This window comes from Barbus barbus (assembly GCF_936440315.1).
Source record: "Barbus barbus genome assembly, chromosome: 27".
Classification (NCBI taxonomy): domain Eukaryota; kingdom Metazoa; phylum Chordata; class Actinopteri; order Cypriniformes; family Cyprinidae; genus Barbus; species Barbus barbus.
In genome coordinates, this window is record NC_136755.1 from 27,417,446 (window position 1) to 27,441,038 (window position 23,593).

Genomic DNA, 23,593 nt, shown 5'->3' on the forward strand with positions numbered 1-23,593 from the left:
TCGGTTTATGATTTCTTCTGACGTGAGCGATTACCATGTAGAAACGATAAATAATATATGAAGAGTTCATTTGCAAAAACAGAGATTTTTAACAATTATGTTTTTTTCATTGTGCATGGCATTCCAATTAATCTCAATCAAACTGCAGTTTATTGACTAACAATAAAAACATGATTTTTGAAAATTAAAAAAACGGATATCTGTTTTTGCAAATAAACTCTTCGTATATAGAAACGACAAATAATATTTCAAGTCTTATAAATTTAAAAACAAAAAAATATAAATCTAAAAAGAATGTTAATGACTTTTATGTTAGCAGTAGTGACGGGTGCGCGCGCTGCGGTTCCTCTCGAGCGCATCCGGCATCATGTCTGCATCTGAGCGCGCACTCGAGGTGAGAAACACAACACACAATAAAACACATTTACACGTGCTTGCCTTAATTATAGTGCATCTGTGCGTTTGAGGGTGTGTTATGAATGTATGTGTATTTCCGAAAGAGGATATGAATAATGCGTTCGTTTGCTGGTTTTGTTTCAGCATGTAGTGTATCGTGCATGTCTAGTGTGATTAAACGCACAGCTGCATTGATCTTGTCAACAGTTGTTTAAACTAATGCATGCTTTTTACGGTGTTTGCTGGTTGGTGCTGTTCAAATATTATGCATGTGAAATTTATGACTTATCTGTTCATTGTAATATTTGCAGTATCTTTCCATATTTATTTGACGTGACCCAAGTTTCTACTTTAAGAGAATAAGGTTGCTGGTTTATATTATCATGTTTATATTATTATGTTGATCCAGACCCCATCAGATGGGAGCTCTCCTCAATCCAAACAAGAAGGTGAGGGTCCCACACTTTTTATATTAGTGTTTCATTAGTAGACATGCACAGTATATCATTTTTGTGTATTAGCGTATTACCTATTTCTTAGTTACATTTGGATTTATTCTGCAGTTCATTCAAATGTTTTGTCTCCTGATTTAACTTGAACAATGTTATTTCACTCGATTATAAATGCACTTTTTTAAAATTAAAACAGGTAAAATTGTGCATTATTATATTGGTGTTCATATCAATAACAATGTATGACATTATTTGTATCAGCCTGATTTTCTATTGCATTTTTGCTTTCTTTTATACAGCACATTCTCATTTTTATGCCTGATTTCAGTTTATAAAATTCAAGATTGAAGCATTTGTTTTTTTTTTTTTTAAATGGAAAATTATTTTGAATATAGGCCTACATTTCTGTAACTTGTCAGCGGTTATTTAAACAAATAAATGCATTATGGTGTTTGTTGACTGGTGATTTAATAAAAATATATTGTGCATGTGAAGTTATTCAAAGTTCATTGCAAATAAAACATCATATCTGCGAATATTTACTCATATTAAATGCAGTCATATCATGAAATGGTTCAGAAAAATATCAAAATATCTCTTTTTTTAATCATATTTTAAAATGATGATTTACAGTTTTGTTACATTGGCCTAAAATGATGTGTTTCTCTTTTAGTTTGTATTAGTTTTTCTAATTGTGTTGAGTTTGTTTTGTTAGTGGAGCTGATTCCAGTTGTAAAGGGAAAACAGATGGAAGACATGACGGGGCTTCAGGATGAAGGACGTCCCATCACATCCGCTAAATCATTCCTAGGTGAGTCACGCACACACAGTGTGTTTCTTAAGATCATAAGAAGTCATACATATCATAAACCATATGATAGAGATTTTAAATATCATTTTATGAGGTCTTACATTTGGCGTAATGTCATTTTTAAACTTCAGAAGGCTACGATTCAATGACATAAATGTGATCGCTGCACATTAAAAGTGAGAAACAGAGCAAAACAAGACAAATAAGGTCTCAGTGATTATAGAAAAGTAATAATAACTTATTAAATTTGATTTAATGCTGTATTGTGTGTCTTTCCTCACAGGCAGTGCTGGTAAAAGTGCTTCTCCCTCCACCTCGTCTCTCTCGTCGCCGTCATCAGCGTCCGGCAGAGCTAAAATGAGCGTCTGCGGTCCGAGCAGTAAGACGACTCCATCCTCCTCCTCATCTTCATCACTCTCCTCATCAGCTCTGTCTTCATCCGGTCCTCCGGTTAAAGTCCACCGCGCACGCAAGACCATGAACAGACCGCCGTTCCCACAGGTTCTTTCATTTGTGATGAAAAACACAGTCATTATGAGGTTAGGTCGATTGAATAAACTAATTCTCCTGTGTTCCTGATCAGATCAAATCTGTCAAGTCGATCACAGCAGCTGCATCGGAGAAACCCATCAGCAGCGCGAAAACAGACACTGATGCAGGTTTGTGTTAATTGTCATTAATCATGCATATTCATATTGTGTGCAACTCTGTTTTCAGTAGCAGGTTTGTAGCCGTTACGTGTTTTTCTCTGTATGCAGTAGTGAAGAAGCGTAAAGTGGGTTTGGAGTCTGATGCCACAGCCAATCCTGCAGCAACTCCAGAGAAAGTCCCAAGGCCACAGACAGAGGTGAGATGAATAGTACACATTTTATAAAAGGCTGGTAATGATCAACGATACCAATGTTCAATAAATAAATTACAATAATAATGTTTTTAATCATTGTTAGTGTTATTGGTCCCGTTCAACATAGCAATATTATAAAAATGCCAATGTTCAACAAATAAACAAATTAATAATTATTATTATTCACGTTTTAATAATTGTTATTGGTATCTCTTACAATAGCAATATGATTAAAAGTATCAGTGTTCAATAAACAAACAAATTAACAATGACGGTATTGATAATGGTAACCATCATCATCATCATCATTTTTTTACGTTATTGTTATTGGTGTATTTTAGCATGAATTAAAAGATAATAATAATAATAATAATAAATTATTATTAATAGCATATTATAGTAAAAAAAAAAAAAAAAAAAATTAATAAAAATAAAAATTATTATTGTTGTTGTTTTTTTAAATTATTGGTATCATTTATCATAGCAAGGCGATTGAAAGTACCAATGTTCATTAAATAAATTAATAATAATAATTTTAAATGAATGTTATGGTATCTTTTATTATCAATTAATGAATGAATTAATAAATAATTGCTGTCAGAGTAAATCAGATTGTCTCCAGAGTAAATGTTGTCAGTGTTTCATAAATGTTATTGTTAATTAATTGTTTAATATTCATTAATACTAATTTTAATAATAATCATAATTATAATAATAACAATAATAGGCAGCTTTATATAGTAGTTAATTTCTCTAACTAGCCTGTTTATGACTGATGATGTGGTAGTGCTGGGCGGTATACCGGCTCATACCGAATACCGGTGTTTATTTTTCTTATGATATGAATTTTTAAAATACCACAATACCGGTGTCAACGCAACACTGATAGCGAGGGGTCTCTTTTCACTATTGCATTGTGGCGAGGACACAGCTGTTTGTGTTACTAAGCGTGAAAGTTCCGAAACTGAAGCGGTAGAACTAGTAGAACGTGACACAGAAGAACTCATCCACAATAACCACCGCGCTGCCATCAGCTCCCGCGGCTCTCACACACGAGCGCGACTTTAGCACTATATTTAGCAACTTTCAGACCCTTTTAGCGTCTCCCCCCCCCCCCATAGAATATACAAACTGACACACCTAGTAATATAAACCAAAACCAAAAAAAGTAATATAGCCAAAACCACCGCATAGCCGCTCTTTGTTGTAACATTAGATGCATGTTGATTTTATCAAACGATTTCGCTCATCATGACAGTAAAATAGGGCATTCTAAGTCAATCTACTGCAGTTTTTGCTCTCTCAATCAGTAGAAAATGTGGATAATACCCGGTCATGCATGAAAAAAATAAATACTGTCATATACCTTGAAACCGGTATAATTTAGAAAAATACCGTGATATAAATTTTTGGTCATACCGCCCAGCACTATGATGTGTTCATGTGTTTGTATTGGTTATTTTTTCATCTGTAGTTCATCCATCTGTGTTTTATAGTAAACAGCGACAGCTTTGATCCCATTGTAATATTAACGTATGTAAATACTTCTGCGTGTGTTTTTCCCAGCCTGCACTTAACGTGTCTCCAGCGGCGGGGAAGGTGGAGCCAGTTGCCACGGCGACTAATGAGCATCACAGTGGTTGGCTGGAGGATCTGGATGAGGAGGCAGATGAGGAAGATTTCCACTTGCTCTACAACAGTTATTCTGGAGATGATCTGATTTACTCTGATAGCAAGGTGAACAGTTCATACAGACCTGAAATGACTGAAAATGAGTCTAATGGCTGCTGTAGATCTGAGAGTCTTGTGCTTTTATTCTGCAGTCAGATGATGGGATGGTAGAGACGCTGGAGGCGGAGCATCTGTCTGATCATGTGAGTGTTTCTGACCAATGGAAGTGCACCTTATTGTCATACAGTTTCATAATTTTTGAAAGTTTAACAGAGACACCTTTTTCATTGGTTGATGCCAATATCTTGAACTTATGGTTATAGTTAACTAAAACCATAACCAAAGTAAATAAAATGAAATCTTTAAAATTAATATAATTATTAAAATACATTATAATTATTATAATACATTAATGTATAATAATAAATTATAGTTATGATATTAACTTATATTTATAATTATCTTAAAAATACATTTCTTTAGTGGAAATATTTTTTTATAAGCTCCAAAATATTTTATTGTCTAGGAATTGCTTTTTGAAAGTGTAATTGGTGTAAAATATTATGTAAAATCCTCATCCAATAATCTTGGATGACTGGAAAGGATTTTTGGGAAGCTCACTACAAAGCGAGACAGTTAACACAATATTAAGACAAAATTCACCTAAATTAAAAAAAAAAAAAATCTATATTTATAAAAGCTTCTTGCAAGTGAGAGTATTGTAATTGTACTGCTACAGTGTAAAATAAAATATGCTTATTAATAGGGATGCACAATATTGGATTTTTGCCGATATCCGATATACAGATAATTTTCAACTCATTTTGGCCGATACCGATATTTCATTATTTTTAATTTTGGTTAGATTTTAACAAGAAGTTATTTGTTAGAATTAAATAAACAATAATAAAGTTATTTTATAATGACAGTACATTGAAGATTTGAAAATAACTATAAATAAACTATATATTAATCACTGCATTTTTTTTATCAGAAAGATACAGTGGTAACCTTAACATTTTATTTTATGATTTAACATTTGTAAATGGTCTAAAGCAAAAGAGTTGTAAAAATTCTGAAAATCTTTTAGAGCTCATAATTTGTTTAAAAAATATAACGTATTAATAATTCAGTATGTATAAAATTATTTAATTTAAGTGTCATGTTTGTGATTTATTTTATTTTTTTTCATATAAGCTATAGATTCTGACCTTTAAATCAAAACATATTATTATTTTTTAAATTATATAATAATAATTAAATAATTAAAACGCCTTACAGAATGGGCATTAGGACCTAGGAGGATTAGGAGGCTGCCACTGCACGTGCTATTACGGTCTACTCTATACACCGAACGCGTCATTCTGTACATGTATTCTCAGTTTAAATGCAACAATCCAAAACAGTGAATCCAATCACCATTCAGGCAAAACTTTGCTTCAAGAATGAGCCACAATGCCGACGTGATCTAATCGAACTGTTGACGTGATCTAATTGCTAGCACACCCTGAGAACATGCGAGTTATTATTTGTCTTATCGGCAGGACATATCGGCATATTTTTTCATATGAGGCCAATGCCGATATTTAGTCATTATCGGCCGATTCCGATATTGCTCCGATAATATTGTGCATCCCTACTTATTATTACTCATTATTTTTATTTTGCTGTGCAGTTGTGCAAGTTGTTTGTGTATGTATGTGTAGTATTTTTTAGATAAAATAAACCGATAATATCAAAATGAGCAGTTCTCAGACTAGTTTGATGTAAGCTTCAGTGAGTGTAATGAGTGTGTTGTGTTTGTCAGAGCTCTGGCTCCGATCAGCCCCTCGCTGCTTATAAGAAAACCTCTGCAGAGAGAGACGAGTTGCCATGGAAACGTCAGGGGAAGGGTAAAGGGAGAGACAAACACCCTGCTGGAGAGCTGGAGACAGATAAAGGTGAGACAGACACCTGATGATGTGTGTGTGTGTGAGTGAACAGATGTGAGCAGCTGTCTCTGTGTGTCAGGTGTGGAGTCCGCAGCTGCAGGTGCCGCAGTCGCAGCCACACTGGGCAGCACTGACTACACTGAGGTTCCTCTGGACTCACTGGGCATTTCTGCAGCAGACAATCTCGCTCTGTCTCCACACGCAGGTGTGTGATGAGCTACACTGACAGTCAGAAGTTTGGAATAGTTAGGACTTTTTAAAGTTTGTGAAAAAAGTCTCACCAAGGCTGCATTTATTTAATCCCCCCCGTGGTCAAAGCTGAATTTTCAGCATCATTGCTCCAGTCTTCAGTGTCACATGATCCTTCAGAAATCATTCTAATAAGCTGATTTGTTGCTCAAGAAACATTTCTGTTGAAATGTTGAAAACAGCCGTGCTGCTATACTGCTAGTATTACTATAAAAAAAAAAAAAAGTTTTATTCAGCAAGGAAGCATTAAAATGATCCAAACACATTTATAATGGTACGTAATGGGCTTTCTATTCATCAAAGAATTCTGAAAAATAAAATGCCTCATGTGACACTGAAGACTGGAGTAATGATGCTGAAAATTCAGTTTATATAAATTGCATTAATAAATTAATATGTTATAAATTGCCTTTTAAAATGTTAAAATAGCAAACAGTTATTTAAAATTTTTATTATAAATAATAATTTTTTCTAGGGCTGTCAATTTAACACGTTAATTAGATTAATTAATTATGGTGAAAAATAACGTGTTAAAATTATTAACTAACGCATTTAACGCACTTGCCCCACCTCAGACCTGCTTGGGTCATCTGACATTTCATACAGTTGATTGATTATTATGATCATTTCCACCCGAAGATGAAACTTGTCATCATTTACTCACCCTCATGGTCCAAAAGAGTATATGATAGTGTTGTCAAAAATATTGATATTTCGATAAATATCGATACTGAAATATCTGAACGGTACCAATATTAATTTCCCGAAGTATCGATACACCGATACTAGCCGAGCTGTCACTTTCACTTCTCTCCAAAGGCGCGTGGACAAGCACCACACGTGACCGCACTCGTCTCCTTCGCTCTGGTTAAATAGCAAAAGTGAAGTGAATAGAAAGATGACTGCTCTGGTTGTTAAAGAACACAGCAGGAGCGCTATCTGTAGGGATCTATGATCTCCGCGATGCAGAGAACGCGCACGGAATCCAGTCATAAAAACGGAATTTTCAGTTTAACGCGGAATGTCACAGAATTTGTCAAAGTTTGGATCAATTAATCAAAAGTAGGTCATTACACTTAAATCAAATCGCGATATGGACTAGTATCTGTAAATATTAAGCTACAAAAGTGGATTTAAATATGAATCCTGCATGTTCTGCGCGTCTCGGTGTGAATGTGCTGCACCTACGGTTGTGTTTACTAATGTGGCGCTCGCGGTGATTTCAGCGTCTGCCGTCTCAATGAGGACATAAATACATCAACAATATCTCCAGAACTGATCTGAAAGGCACTTTACCATTTAATTTGAGTAAAACTAGCATCATATCATACACACACAGAACTTTAGAAGTATTCACGGCAACCCGTCAAAATAAAAGTTCGGTTTAACTTAGCCTATTAAGACCGTGTTCCAGAAATAGGCTATATTACTATTATTTAGTAGAATGTACATAATACTACTACGTACTACTACTGTTAATTTTTTTAAAGAAATAATCACAAAATATTTTTATTTTAATAGTAAATCCCCTTCATTTGCCAAAAATGTAAATGTTTAATTTTCATTAATTCAAATATAAATTAATTAAAATTGTTTTATGCCTTCATCTGATATCCAGTAAAATTTAAATACACAACACAGAATTTCTGAGGGGGAAAACACATTTCATAAGGCTACTGTAAGAATAAATAAAAATAGTTTGTATGCATTCAAATAATAGACATGCTAAAACACAGAATTTGGTAACAATAAAACATAAGGTGAGAAAAAAATAAAACATTTTATACGGCCCTAAACATGTCATTTTTGTTACATTTTTAATAAATTAAATGTTAAATTGTATAATTTTCATGATTTTAATGAATTAGACATGTTTTTATATTAATAGCATTTAATTTGACCATTAAAAAAAAAAAGAGTCCAGAAAAATTCAAACGGAAAAAAACGGAATCCAGAAAAATTGAATGTAGAAAAAAATAAAACGGATTTCATAGGGCCCTATATCTGGAAATATTTTGGTTATGAAGCAAATGAGAATATCAACAAATAGAACTTTGGATTTTAATTAGTACATGTATTAGTAAACGTTAGTTTCAATTAACATTTAACTAAGATTAATAAAAGATTAATAAATAAATCAACAAAGGCAGTACCTCAAGACATTTTTTTGTTCATGTAAAATATACCGCATGTTCTCGACTTGTTATATTTATCTTTAAATAAAAAAAAAATACCCCCTTAATATTGTGGCAGTTTTTTTCACCGTGGTATCGAAAATGGTATCGAGTATCGATATTTTTCAAGGTATCGTATCGAAGTTAGAAATTCCAGTATCGTGACAACACTAGTATATGAAATAAATTTTATGTTGAATCAAACTAAATATTTCGTGCTGAAGCTACTTTTTGTAATGTCTGTTTGATGCTTTACACAACAATAGCTTAAAAATTTCTTTTGGGAGTAATTTGGTGTGCGATTAATTTACAATTAATTAGATTAATAAATCACCACATTATGTATTGCTTACCAGCCTTAATAATTTCACAATACTACTGTTTTTATTGTATGTTTTATATAATTAATAAAAAAAAAAAGGGGGGGGGGGGGTTAAAATACATTTTTATTTGATAATTTGTACTTATTTTACTTTTAATTTTTACACGTTATGGTTATTTTTAAATCCTTTTTTATTTACCATTGTGTATGAGATAAATTAACCCTGTCTTTAAGGTCAAATAATTTCAGTATAAAGTCTGTGTGTTTAACGTCACATGATGTGTGCAGATGGGAGTGATGCAGAAACAGAGCGTCTGGAGGAGCTTCCTCTGTGCAGCTGCAGGATGGAGGCGCCACGTGTGGATGGATTCAGCGCTCGCTCCAACAGAACCTGCATGGCTATAGAGAGCATCAACGGAGAGGTGAGTCTGTACTGTTGAGCGCACGTGTTTCCCATAGAGATATAAAACTACTAATTCATTAAAAGATGTTTATTTATATAGAAACAACACATTTTAAAGTTTTTTTGTAAAATATTAAAAAGTTGTGTATTAAAACAAAACAAGCCTTAAAACATATTTTTTTTTATTTACATTTAACATCAAAAAAGTTATGGAAATTTATATTGTGAAAATATTTTTTTCTAGCTCAGTTGTAAGATATATTGTCGTCTAGGAATCAGTGTAAAATAGTATTAAAAACAATTCTTCTCCAATAAGAGAAAATCATTAAAATTTGTCAAAAATATGTGGAAGCTCTAATAACCAATAAAAATAAATAAATTATTTTTATATATTTGTAAAAGCTTCTTGCAATTGATGAAATAAGACACAAGTATTGTGATTTATCTACTGCAGTGTAAAATAAAATAACTAAAATTCTCATAGGCATAATTTATTTTAGAAGCAAATACCATCATTCAACAACTTGTAGTTGTGTAGTTTAGTGGTTTATAAGTTAAAATGAACAGGATTGGGTTGAAATGTTGCTATAAAGACAGTAAAAGCAGCTCACTGGGCTTTGGAACAGATCATTTATGTTTGTGCTGGGTGACTGATCACACCCGTCTCTCTTGTGTGGTTTCTCCCGTCCTCTGTGTGTTTCAGCTGGTGGGCTGCACCAATGTGATCGTGAAGGGGGAGACGATGCGTCCGTCCAGCCGCGTGTCTCTAATGGTGTTGTGCGAGACGCACCGTTCACACATGGTGAAACACCACTGCTGTCCAGGCTGTGGATACTTCTGCCTCTCTGTGAGTGTCTCTGACCACAAAAAACAATATATGAACAAATAAAAAAGCTACACACATGATTTACTCACCCCTATGTTGTTATTTGAAGGGATAGTTCGTCGAAAAATGACAATTATGTCATGATTCAATTATCCTAAAGTTGTTTCAAACCTGTATGAGTTTCTTTCTTTCTTGTTGAACACAAGCAGTTCCTGGTAGCCATTGGCTTCCATTATAAGGAAAAAAATACTATGGAAGTCAATGGCTACCAGCAACTGTTTGGTTACAAACATTCTTACAAATATCTTTTGTGTTCAATAGAAGAAAGGAACTCATACAGGTTTTGAACATTAGTTTTACACAGCTGTTTTCCAGTTGTTATTTATTTAGTTTTTTGTGAAATATTCCTTTAAGTTGTGTCTTGAATGCTTCGATACAGGGATTTTACAATAATATTTAAATCATTCAACAGTTCAGTCAACAACACATTTGCATGTTCACTCAAAGATCCTCCTTTTCACTTTGCACGCAGGGAACGTTTCTTGAATGTTGTCCAGACGTTCACATTGCTCACCGCTTCCACCGGGGCTGTGTGTCTGTGCTGGGCGGTGGGCGGAGTCGAGGAGGAGTGGGCGTCGGCCTGCTGTTCTGCCCTCACTGCGGTGAGGATGCATCAGAGGCACGTGAGGTCACCATCCCTCCTGCAGCGCCCTCTTCAGGGTCGAACGTGGTCACTGCAAGCGCATCGTCCACCACAACTACACCTTCGCTACTTCCCTCCGCGCTCGCGGCCACAGCACGAGCGTTAAACAACGAGAAGAAGATGGGCGAGCCGATCAAGTGAGTTCTATGCGTTGCTTAATAGTAAGTTTTTACTATTATCACTTCAAAAAATCTCTTCTAGCAAAGAAAGCTTTTAAAACATCCCACATAATAGAACAATTTAAATTAACTGTAATTTTTTTATTTTATTTATATACAAATTTTTATTTAGTAATGTTATTTATTTAATAGTAAACAAAAACAAGTGTTTTTGTCTAATGTTGCCATTTGTACAAATGCAAAGTTCTGGCATGAAACTCTAGATGGCGCAGTCCGATAGATCTAACTCAGAATTACATAATGACATCACATCACAGCTGATTGGTTCTCTACTATATCGGTAGCCAATGAATCTCGGTTATTTGCTCTGCCGCAGCAGCGTAACATACCTGTTCCGCCAAGACCAAATACATTAACGTAGCAATGTATATTACCATGCAAATCACTCCGAGAGTTGTCATGACAGAAATATATTGATTGAAATGTTTAATGTTGAAATGTTTATTTCCACTCAGTGCAAGGATGCGATGTCGTGGAGATGTAACAAAGGGGGCGGAGCTGCAAACTCAGCCGGCCAATGCCACTCCAGGAGAAGATGTGGTTGCCCTGGGCGACGGTGGGGTGGACAGTGTGGGACCATCGCTCGTCCTGCCCAATGGCAAGCCAGTCTGTCCCAGTGCACTTCCGCCAGGAGACAGGAGGGCGGCGCTACAGAGAGCCATTCTCACACAGGACACCGAGAGGTGACCACATGATTGTTTATTATTGTTTTATTATTAAGTAATGAGTGAACAAAGAGATGCTCAAAATTGCAAATTCTATAATTTCTAGTTCCGTCGTCACACTGAGACTGCGATGCAGTATGGGATACGGTATTCAACTGTATATTTTGTAGTCTTGGGTGTTGGATGCATTAGGTTTATTATTGTTAACTAAAACTAAAACCAACCAGCTAGTTGCCAAGGAAACATTTCTTATTTTTCGTTTAGTTCAACATGAACTCTAGATTATTTTTACTTACAAAAAGGAATTTGACATAACTAGAACAATTCTATTTATTATAAAAATTTTCTGATTTTTTTTAGATTTTCCATGATTTTTCCAGGTCTATAAATCACAATATTAAAATTAATCCATTATCCAGGTTTTCCATGCTAATTTTTATTAAAATAACTAAAACTGCTTAAAAAAAATAAATAAAATAAAAATAAAACTGTAACTAAAATTTAAGTGTAAGCAGAAAATCTAAAAAAACAAACAAAATGTAAAATAAAGTTAAAATATAAAGAAAATCTAATTCAAAATATTGACAAAAACTATTATAGTATATCTATTATACTAAAATAACACTGCCACAAATAAAGGCATCAAGGTTTGGAATTGCTTGTAAATAATGAAAGAATAATATTTATTTATATTTTTATTTTTTTGAGAACTGTGGCTGTTTGATTAACAAATTTGGGAAACAAAATGACCAAAACGCAACGAGATAAAACAGAAAATATAAAAATAAATTCTAATTCAAAATATTAACAAAAACTATAATAGACTGTCAATTTTACTGAAATATCACTGTTATCCATGTGGGAAAAAACAACATACATTGCACAGAATTGAGGCAAAAACTGTACGTTAGTGTGCTATTCTGAACATACTCAGGCTAAAGATGATGTTTTTGTCATGTGATCTGCTTGGCTCTCTTTGATTGGTCAGGAGGAAGAAACTGCGCTTTCATCCCCGTCAGCTCTATCCTGCAGCCAAACAGGGTGAAGCTCAGCGAGTTCTGCTCATGCTCAGTACGTACCTGTGTACTCGTGTGTGTGTGTGTGTGTGTGTGTGTGTGTGTGTGTATCACAAATCTACAGAAGGGTTTCAGCATCAGAGCTGATATTCTCTCTCTGTGTGTGTCTGCCAGTGGAGGGCATCGACCCGTCGTATCAGCCGGACTCTCAGAACAGACGCTGCGCTCTTCACGCTGCCGCTCAGAGGGGTCTGCTGGAGGTCTGTTACCTGCTCATACAGGTGAGCTCTACATTCACAGCCATCAAAATCAAAACAATCAAAATAAAAACCCTTACTAAAATGGCAAAATAAAAGAAACAATTTTAAAATAAAAATCAATCAAAATAAAATACTTTTTAATAATTAAATCCTAAAAATGCTAAATTAAAATGCAGAATTATAAAATAAGGACAATCAAAATAAATGCCTAGTAAAGTCATAAAAATGTAAAAATTAAATACACTTTGTGCAGTTTTTATTTTAAAATTAAGTATTTTGCTTTTGATTTAATTGATTATTAAGGGTTTAATGGTTATATTATTAAAATACTTAAATCATTAAATGCTAATTGGAGGTCATTTAAAAATAGAAACAATCATTATAAATTCTATAGTAATAATTAATTAATTAATAAAAATGCTAAATCAAAATATATAGTGAAAAAATAAGAACAATCAAAATAAAATACTTAGTAATAATTGAAACATAAAAATGCCAAATTAATTTTATTTTAAAACTATGGGTTTTAATTGTGATTGTGAAGTACTTTATTTTTATTTATTTTTAAATGATCAAAATTAAATACTTAATTATATATATTATGTAATTATATATAATAATTTGTTAAACCAAAAAAACTAAAATGAAAATACATAATTTGAAAATTAAACAATACAAATAAAAGATGTAATTAATTAAACACACAATTGCTAAATTAAAATAAATAAATAATATAAATTATTATTTATCCGCTTGTCATTTGATCATTAGCTGACATTAGAGAAGATGCAAATGTGTTGTTAAATTAATAAAATATTAATTTAAAATCTCAGGGGGGCTTCAAGACAATATTTCAGGTCGAAGGCTAACAAAAATATTTGGGAATCTTTTTTGGGAATTTTTTTTTTTTCTTTAAGGAATGGGTTTGTCTCAGTTTGTATCGGAGGAAAGTTTCCATTAAAATTCCTGCTTTTGTGCTGTGGTTAATTTTAGGCAGGCGCTAAGGTGGACGCCCAAGATAAAACCCTGAGGACCCCTCTGTTAGAGGCCATAGTGAACAATCAGGTGGAGGTGGTGAAATACCTGATCCAGAGTGGAGCCTGCGTCTATCATGCAGTAAGAATCACGCACACACACACACTCCTGATCCAGAGCCTTTGTTGTCTGTAATATCTGACAGTGGACTAATAATGCATATTAATCATAATTTCTCTTATACTCTGAGTTTGGATTCATTTAAAAAAAAAAAAACGACAGTCTGGGGTCAATTATTCCTCATATCCTGGCAGTTCTTGACTTAAAAAAATAGCCCAAACCACCTGTTACTTGATTTTTAAAAGATGAGGTAAGCAATGAACTTTAAATATTCGTTTTGTGTGAAGTTAAATGTACATTAATGCATTTTAGCCGACAAAGCAGCTTGGTGGGCATTTGATCAGTTCATGTATGAATCAAACACATGACCATGCTCTATTTCATGTTGTGAAATAAAAATTCAAATTTCAAATATTTCAAATAAAAATCCACTTTTGTTGTGCGTCAGGCAGCCTTATCAGTGGCACATGAGATGCGATGACAATGTAAGTGTTTTAATGTTTGTTAGCCTATCCAGTTGAACCCACTAGATGACGTAGCGCTGCTGCATTGTTCATTCAAAATATTACGGAAAAAAGAGAACATAAATGCGGAGATCTTGTTTACGGCAAAACTGAAACCAAGGCGTTCACACAGAACGCATATTTATCACATTTTCTATAGGGACATCTATCACCGCTGCACTCGCGTCTCGCACAAGAGAGACGCATGTTTAGAAAGCCATGTAAAATTAATGTAAGTTCAACTTTTTTCCCATCCCACTGCATCTCATGTTTTTAAATGAAAAAAGTACTGTGATTGTTTTTTTTTCTAATCGTTTAAGCAACTTAATATTTGGTTTATAAACCTTATTTTAAACATTATGCACAGATCTTTTTTCACAGATAGTCCTGTTATTTATTGCTTTGAATAAATGTGCATTAGTAATATTGGGAATGCTGGATGCGCCCTCTTATGGCCTCAGGAGAGAAGCCCAAACCCTTTTTTCCCCCCTAACTAAAATCATGCCTTTTAAATTTGAATATTGATAATATTTAAGTACAAAATTTGTCAGCCATTTTGACAGCTCTAGTGTTGAATCGTGTGTGTTTGTTGTTCAGGAAGAGGATGGATCTACAGGTCTTCATCACGCTGCTAAACTGGGGAACCTGGAGGTGGTGATGCTGTTACTGAGCACCGGACAGGTGGACTTAAACGCACAGGTGTGTTTCTGAGTTCTAATTGTAATGACAGTTATGAACTTGCAATAACAGTTTTCTTTGTAAGATATAAACTCATAATTGTGAGTTAAAGGATTAGTCCACTTCACAAATGAACATTTCCCTATAATTTACTCACCCCCATGTCATCCAAGATGTTCATGTCTTTCTTCAGTTTAGGTTTTTGATGAAAATATTGCAGGATTTTTTCCATATAATTGTTTTTTAGAAAATGACCTATCGTTTCGCTAGATAAGACCTTTATTCCTCGGCTGGGATCGTTTAGAGCCCTTTGAAGCTGCACTGAAACTGTATTTTTAACCTTCAATTTTTTGAGCACCATTGAAGTCCACTATATGGAGAAAAATCATGGAATGTTTTCCTCAAAAAACGTAATTTCTTTGCGACTGAAGAAAGAAATATATGAACATCTCGGATGACATGGGGATGAGTAAAATATAGGGATATTTCGATTGTGGAAGTAATCCTTTAACATCTTGCCATTATTGTTCATATCTCAGAGTTCTGACTTTTTTTTCAGAATTGTGAGATTAAACAGTAGCAATTACTTTTTTTGTGATTACATGGCAGAAACATACTCTCAATTCAGACCCCCCCCACACACACACACACAATTAAGAGTTTATATCTCACAATTCAGACTTTTCATCTCATAACTGTGTCACAGCCATATCACCCTGTAGCCCAAGACTGGTTGCCCACTGAAGCTAAGCAGGGTTGAGCCTGGTCAGTACCTGGATGGGAGACCTCCTGGGAAAAGCTAGGATGCTGCTGGAAGAGGTGTTAGTGAGGCCAGCAGGGGGTGCTCACCCTGTGGTCTGTGTGGGTCCTAGCGCCCCAGTACAGTGACGTTAAACCGAGGTCCTGATTTTCTGTGGTCATTAAAAATCCCATGGCACTTCTCGTAAAGAGTAGGGGTGTAACCCCGGTGTCCTGGCCAAATTCCCTCTACTGGCCCTTGTCTATCACGGCCTCCTAATAATCCCCATACACTTGATTGGCTCAATGACTCTCTCTCCTGTCCACCTGTAGCTGGTGTGTGGTGAGCGTACTGCCGCTGTTGTCCTGTGGCTTCTGTCACATCATCCAAGTGGATGCTGCACACTGGTGGTGGTCGAGGAGAGACCCCCACATGATTGCAAAGAGCTTTGAGTGTACAGCAATACACAATAAAGCGCTATATAAATGCATCATTCATTCATAACAGCAATTGTATATCTCACTTATGAACTCGCAATAAGACTTCTCACAAACTCCCAAATGTGAGTTAATTCTGATTTATATCTCACAATTCAGAATTGCTAGAAAAAAGTCTGAGATTGTGAGATATAAACTTTTTTTTAAATAAAGTTTTCGAGAAGGAAAAAAACAAACAGAAATATGAGATAAAAATAACCTTTTTATTCTTATATTCCATGGCAGAAACAAGCTCAAAAGGCTGGACTTTTTTATTCTGTGGTGGAAATAAGCGTTCCCTAGTTTTCACCTCATCTCTGTGTTTCAGGATAGCGGCGGTTGGACGCCTATCATCTGGGCGGCAGAACATCGACATATAGATGTGATCAGAGCTCTGCTCAACAGAGGAGCCAACGTCACGCTCAGAGACAAAGTGAGTCTTGTGAATCATGAGAGCATTGCAGGAAATACAAAAGTTCTCACAGCAAGGCCATAACCATGTCTTGAACATTGGGGGGCGGCAACTGTTTTAAATATGCATGTATATATATGTGTATATGCAGGTGTGCATTTAAACTGTTTAATTCCAAGTCAGTTTAATCACTATATAGTAATGCGCTGCTTTCATTTGATTGCACGCAGAAACATTCAGAAACTTGCTGTCAACGCTAACATGTAATAATAAAATAGAGGTACAGAATCGCTACACTATATTTCTCAGCAACGAAGTGGTAAAATCTCTGATTTTAAAGTAAAACGCACAGCTTAATTGTTTGTAGAGAGATGCACACACTCATGTAACTTAATTCACACACGCAACTTTAATCTCTCGTTCTCTCTCCCTTTAAAAATAGCCATATTTGAGGAAAAAAAGTTTAGTAGTTTGCATCACTGAATATAGCTGTCGGTCATTTAACATTTCTATCATAAAACAGTTGACTAATGTTAAATGATTTGCATCTTCCATCTCACCTTGCTGTCCTTCAACATTAAATTGACGATTAGTGCATAAATTCGCGCACTGCTTCTGGGAACAGTAAAGCCTGCCTACTTTGATCTGATTGGCCATCTCAATTATTTGGACTGTTAGCCCGCTGAGGCTTGTGGGTGCTGCTTTGTGTAAAGCATTACCGGGGAAACAGCTATTTTTACTGCTTCAAAAGCAGCACCTAGTGGCAAAGAATGAATTTGCATTTTCATTCAGACCAATGTGAAGAGAGTAACAAGTGGGTGGGCAATATGCTAATGTTTCATGTGGACCTCAACATGAAACGGCCTGGGATTCGTTTTAAAAACGACTCGTTTCAGTGATTCAGAGTCGACTCTTTCTTTTGAGAGACAATAACTTTATACACGGTGCACTTATAGATTTAAGGATGTTTTCATTCACTTAGAGCTGTGTTACACACTGCATGTGCAAAAATCCATAATAGGAGCACTTGTCTGTGGTGGTTATGGCCCTGTCTCACAGTGTCTGTCTGTCTGTCTGCAGGAGATGAACGTTTGTCTGCACTGGGCGTCGTTCGCGGGCAGCGCTGAGATAGCGGAGCTGGTCCTGAACGCCGGCTGTCCTCTGTCATCCGTTAACCTGCACGGAGACACGCCGCTGCACATCGCCGCTCGCGAGGGCTACATCGACTGCGTCACGTGGGTCAAATGTCGCCTGAGAGCTGCTTTTGGTGTCGTAGGCTCATCTGACGTCTTCTGTTCGTCTTTACTCCAGGCTGTTTCTTTCTCGAGGCGCTGACATCGACATTATGAATAAGGAGGGCGACACGCCGCTCTCTCTCGCCCGCTGTGACACGCCCGTCTGGGTGGCGCTACAGATTAACAGGAAGTTGCGTAGGGGAATCGCCAATCGTGTTGTACAGACAGAGAGGATCATATGCAGGTCAGTGTGTGGTCTTTAATATTGAGAATTAAATAAATATTACTTTTAATTTTATTTATATACAATTAGTAGTTCTTCTTATTTTTATTTTAATCTGTAAGAGGATTGTTATATTATTATTTTTTTTTTAATAATTTTTTTTTATCTATATTTTTATTTCAGCTCTAGCTTTAATCATTTTTGTACTTAAGCTATTCCAGTTAGTTACCATGGCAACATTTTTTTTTTTTTTCAGGTTTAGCAATTTTAATAATTTTGTAATTCTTCAAATTATTTATTTGAATTAGTTGCCAAGGCAATGTTTCTAATTTTAGTCTAAATTTTAGTAATTTTATGTGCTTTTTTCATTTTTATTAGTTTTTATTTTTTCCTAAAATTTTTATTTAGCTTTAATATATCTTTATATCCGTTGTTTGTTGTAATTTTAGTACTGCAACTTAAATTTATTTCAGTTAGTTGCCAAGGCAGCATTTCTAAATTTAATTTGGATTTCAGTAATTTTATGTGCTTAAGTAATTTTTTATTCTTTTTAATATTTCTATATCTGGTTTCTCTTCTATATCTCCTCATGTGTCCCTTGTTGCGGCCTTTTAGGAGCCATAGGTCGTAACAATTTAAATTTTACTTTTAGTAATTTGTCATTTTATTTTGTTTTAGAATTTTTGTATATATATTTAGCTTTTTTACATTTTTAGTACTCCAAGGCAACATTTCTAATTTTAATTTTTTTTTCTTTTTAATGTTTTTTTATTTACTTTTAGTAATTGTAATTTTTTTTTTTCTCTCTTTTAGTTCTAGTAATTTTAGTACTTCAATGTATTTATTTCAGTTAATTGCCAAAGCAATATTTCGGATTTTCAATAAAGTTTAAGCTTAAGTTTTTCATCTATTATTATTCATATTATTTTATGTCAGCTTTATTTAAATTATCTCAAACTATTTTAATACCTTTAGTTGCAGCAAATAACACTGGTATACGTGTGTTGTGTAGTGACGTGGCTCAGGGTTATGAGAATGTTCCCATCCCGTGTGTTAACGGCGTGGACGATGAAGGCTGTCCGTCTGACTACAAATACATCGCAGAGAACTGTGAAACATCCACCATGAACATCGACCGCAACATCACACACCTGCAGGTGCCACTCCATACACAACACTACAGAATATACTGTACACAACACACACAACACTCAACAATACAGTTTAAAATAACCACAAAATAAATACAAGGAAGAATGATATTTAATGATATTTATTCATATGCACTGATACTACAATGTTCAAAAGAACAGATTTTATTTGATTATTTTTTTTTAAACATTATAATTGTCTTTACTGTCATTTTTTTATTAATTTAATGCAGTCTTGGTGAATAAAAGTATTCAATTTCTGTAAGAAAACTTCTATGAGCAGTTTTAAGATGGGATGCAAACAAATCATTGAATCATTGCTTTGAATTGATTGATTGAAATTGACTTTTAAAACAACTGAATCATGGAAATGATCTCTCAACTGTAATTATGAGACTGTTTTTCAGACACGTTTATGACTAAACCTACCAAAAAGAGTGGTCTGTTCTCAAATCAATGTCAATAATAAATATTAATTTGCAGATAAATAAAACTGAAACCCTCAGAGAAAAGACTTGGGACATTAGAAACCAAAATAAAAGCCCACTATTTTTTTTCTGTTATATATCACCATATTCAGTATTACTCAGCCCTAATTGTTCTTCATAATAGGACTACCACACTTTATTTGCAGTCATCCATGTGCTGATTTTATAGAGAGCTGTGTTTGTTTCAGCACTGCAGCTGCACAGACGATTGTTCCTCCAGTAACTGTCTCTGCGGGCAGCTCAGCATCCGCTGCTGGTACGACAAGGTAAATTACTGCTTCATCTCCATGATGAGCTCTACAATCAACAACTGGATGCTGTATAACAGCACACATGTGTTCTCGTAGGATCATCGCCTCCTTCAGGAGTTTAACAAAATTGAGCCTCCTCTGATCTTCGAGTGCAACATGGCCTGCTCCTGCCATAAAACCTGCAAGAACCGAGTGGTTCAAGCTGGAATCAAGTAAGCCAGGATGATTTTCATGATAAATTTGCTGTATTGGGATGATTTGCATGTCTGAAGGTGGATTGTGTGTTTCAGGGTGCGTCTGCAGCTCTACCGGACGGAGAAGATGGGATGGGGCGTCAGAGCGCTTCAGGACATTCCTCAAGGAAGTTTCATCTGCGAGTGAGTAAAAGCATTCAGGCCAGTGGAGAACTCAGGCCGGTTGAAGCTGTTATTTCTGCTGTGACGTGTGTGTTTGTGCAGGTATGTTGGCGAGCTGATCTCTGACGCAGAAGCAGACGTGAGGGAGGACGATTCGTACCTCTTTGATCTGGACAACAAGGTGTCGCGTCACTGATTTCAGTCCAGATTGTGGGCGGTCTGAAGGCCTGTTTTCAAAAGGAGTGACAAAATTATGCAAATTGCAGACTAACATCGCTGACACACATTTGCAGCAAAAGTGCCACACAAATCTGCTTGCTTGTTTATATCACTGCAGAATGTAACTATAATATCGTACAGCTCTAATCTGAAAAATGTTTGATATCCTGACCAAAAGCAGCATGCTGCATGGTGGCTATTCATGTGCTTTGGTGCTAAATGCAATGCAATATAAACAGCCATCTACAGTATGTGCAATGTAAGTAATATTTTGTTCTCAGAGAGCCACACTATCAGCATATATTATCTGGAATACCAGGCCATCAGACATTATATAATTGTATGCTTTACATATTTGTATCGTTGTAGCTTTTATTTTTTTAGCATTTCATTTTGATATTTTAGTAATTTTGCACTGTGCTTGTCATTTTTAATATATTTTTTTTATATTACTATTTAGATGCAATTTATTTCAGTCAGGTGTCAAGACAACATTTTTAATTTTTGTTTTATTATTTACATTATATACAATTGTTTTATTTATATATTGAATTAGCTTTTATTTTTTATAATTTCAGTTTCCTTTTGATTTTCATTTTTGTAAAATTTGTATTAATTTTGCTCTGTCATTTTCATTAGTTTTTTTAAATATAATTTTAATTGTAAATTTTATTTATATAAATGTATATAATAAATGTATTTTAGTTCAGTTATAGTTATAGTTCTTATTTATTTCCAGTAATTTATTTTGCAGTTGCTAAGGCAACACACAGCTAATTTGTTTTATTATTATTATATACACTATATATTAGTTTATATTAATATATTTTAATTTTTTTATATATTATTACATTTTGTATTATTATTATTATTTACATTATATACCATTGTAGTTTTTATTGATATATTGAATTTGCTTTTATTTTCATAATTTTTAGTCATTTTGATCTTTTTTTAAAATTATTATTTAGGTTTAAGTTTATTTTATTTCAGTTTTATAATTTTTTTAAATTTCTATTTATTGTAGTGTTTTTCATCTAATATTTATATTTTGTTTACACGATATTTCAATTAACAAATGTTTTTAATAGTTTTATTTAACCGTAATAACCCTGTCTTTCGCAGGATGGTGAAGTGTACTGTATTGACGCCCGTTACTATGGTAACATCAGCCGCTTTATAAACCACCTGTGTGACCCCAACATCATCCCCGTACGCGTGTTCATGCTGCACCAGGACCTGCGCTTCCCTCGCATCGCCTTCTTCAGCTCCAGAGACATTTTCACCGGACAGGAGCTCGGGTGAGACCGTGTTTGTTTGTTTATTTGGCTGACGAAAGCTGCACTTTATTGCATTATGATTTTATTGCACATGACCTCGTGGCTCCATCTCAAGGAATTTATGGCTGTATTTGCATCCTGTTCCTGTTAATATATTTTCCTCCTGTTTGTTTTCTGATGGCTGATTTTTTTATCTGTGGCAGGTTTGATTACGGCGATCGTTTCTGGGACATCAAGAGCAAGTACTTCACCTGTCAGTGCGGCTCAGAGAAGTGCAAACATTCGGCAGAGGCCATCGCGCTGGAGCAGAGCCGGCTGGCCCGTCTGGAAGTCTGTCCCGAAGCGGCCAATGAAGCCGGACTCCCTGTGCTGGGACACTCGTGATGAGACCCTGTGTTTAATGCACACATGTACAGCTCTCAAACGTGTGCTTGCATACGATTATCACAGAGAAGGTTGTGTTTACATTATCAAATGATTCTTTTCTTCCATCTGACAGGACACAGGAAATTATTAAATGACGCAGCGGCCTCATGCAAATGCCAAAATACCAGCAGGAAGTGACATTCAAATTCAAGGCTATCATTTCTGCTCTGATCAGGAGGGAAAATGTAAAAAAAAAACTGTGATTTTATGCAAACTGTCATCAGATCACAAACACCCTCTCTTTTTCATTAAAAATCATGAGCTTTTTTGTATGTGTAATTGTTTTAATAAATACTGTTTTATACAGAAATGTCTTTCCTTTTGTTGTTGGAAAACACAAATCACAATTTACCAGGGTAATCAAATGCAATAATTCAGTTATTGAATCATAAATCCCCATTAGACATGATACTGAGGTGGTACCATAGTACAGTGAAGGTATCAGATGGTAATATTGTGATACTTTGATATGTACTACACAATTGACATGATCGGCTACTCCAAAGAATAATACCATGAAGTGGAATTGTAAATGGTGTTGTGTGAAAAATTGTTTTATAGTTTTCATATTGCACATTCTTCCTCATGGGTTGACCTGAATTATTAGTCAAAATGTGTCATTGAGTGAATGTAGTACTCATTTTTGATAAGAGTCTGTATTACTGTACAGATAAATCAATCATTTGTAGAAGGGAAAAAGTCATTTTCACACATATAGGCTATGAACAGGACATTCAAATCTTAACCAAACATTATAGGAAATATTTGGATGAAATGTACTGCATGTGAAAGGGCAATCCTTGGGAATGAAAGAATTCACATTAAATAACTTAATGATGGTCCGAATGCAGGAAAACAAATGAGTGCAATCATGAGATTTATGAGGAATTGTGGATTAACAGACAGAGTTATTTAAAAAATAAGATTAAAACAGTGTATATGTATATATTCCGAGTATTTTTCCAGCATTGAGCAGATTCTCATGTATCTCATGAATTTATCTCATCACCCACAACTAAAAAAAAGGAAGATTACACATATGGTAGGGTATCCTCTGAAAATACTGATGTTTATAGTCAAGATCAACGAAGTTTTAAATTGCTTGTCAATATTAGCTACTGCAGCCCATTGACAATAATGCAGGCGGAAATTCTACTAA

General features: G+C 34.7%; 1 protein-coding gene across 2 annotated transcripts; it reads left to right on the forward strand.

The window, feature by feature from the left end:
- The first annotated feature begins 332 nt into the window (after positions 1–332).
- Positions 333–22,741, forward strand: LOC306847670 (histone-lysine N-methyltransferase EHMT2-like). 2 transcript variants are annotated; one of them, XM_079381760.1, is made up of 29 exons: positions 333–394; positions 806–845; positions 1,564–1,659; positions 1,943–2,160; positions 2,243–2,318; positions 2,418–2,506; positions 4,070–4,240; positions 4,327–4,377; positions 5,982–6,114; positions 6,185–6,310; positions 9,139–9,272; positions 9,957–10,100; positions 10,612–10,919; positions 11,417–11,644; positions 12,615–12,697; positions 12,817–12,923; positions 13,896–14,018; positions 14,661–14,732; positions 15,098–15,199; positions 16,722–16,826; positions 17,886–18,040; positions 18,117–18,284; positions 19,276–19,420; positions 20,091–20,168; positions 20,250–20,365; positions 20,444–20,530; positions 20,612–20,690; positions 21,854–22,029; positions 22,212–22,741. In XM_079381760.1, the coding sequence occupies exons 1-29, from the start codon at positions 368–370 to the stop codon at positions 22,390–22,392; spliced, it is 3,618 nt and encodes a 1,205-aa protein (XP_079237886.1). In that variant the 5' UTR covers positions 333–367; the 3' UTR covers positions 22,393–22,741. The 2 variants fall into 2 exon arrangements, with proteins under 2 accessions (XP_079237886.1, XP_079237887.1); XM_079381761.1 differs by lacking the exon at positions 14,661–14,732.
- The last annotated feature ends 852 nt before the right edge of the window (positions 22,742–23,593 follow it).

Excerpts from the sequence above, each read along its gene's own strand:
- LOC306847670 (XM_079381760.1), top strand. The coding sequence starts at position 368 with ATGTCTGCATCTGAGCGCGCACTCGAG. Across the intron at positions 4,241-4,326 it reads TGATTTACTCTGATAGCAAG|TCAGATGATGGGATGGTAGA; the intron begins GTGAACAGTTCA and ends TTTATTCTGCAG. Across the intron at positions 12,698-12,816 it reads GCGAGTTCTGCTCATGCTCA|TGGAGGGCATCGACCCGTCG; the intron begins GTACGTACCTGT and ends TGTGTCTGCCAG.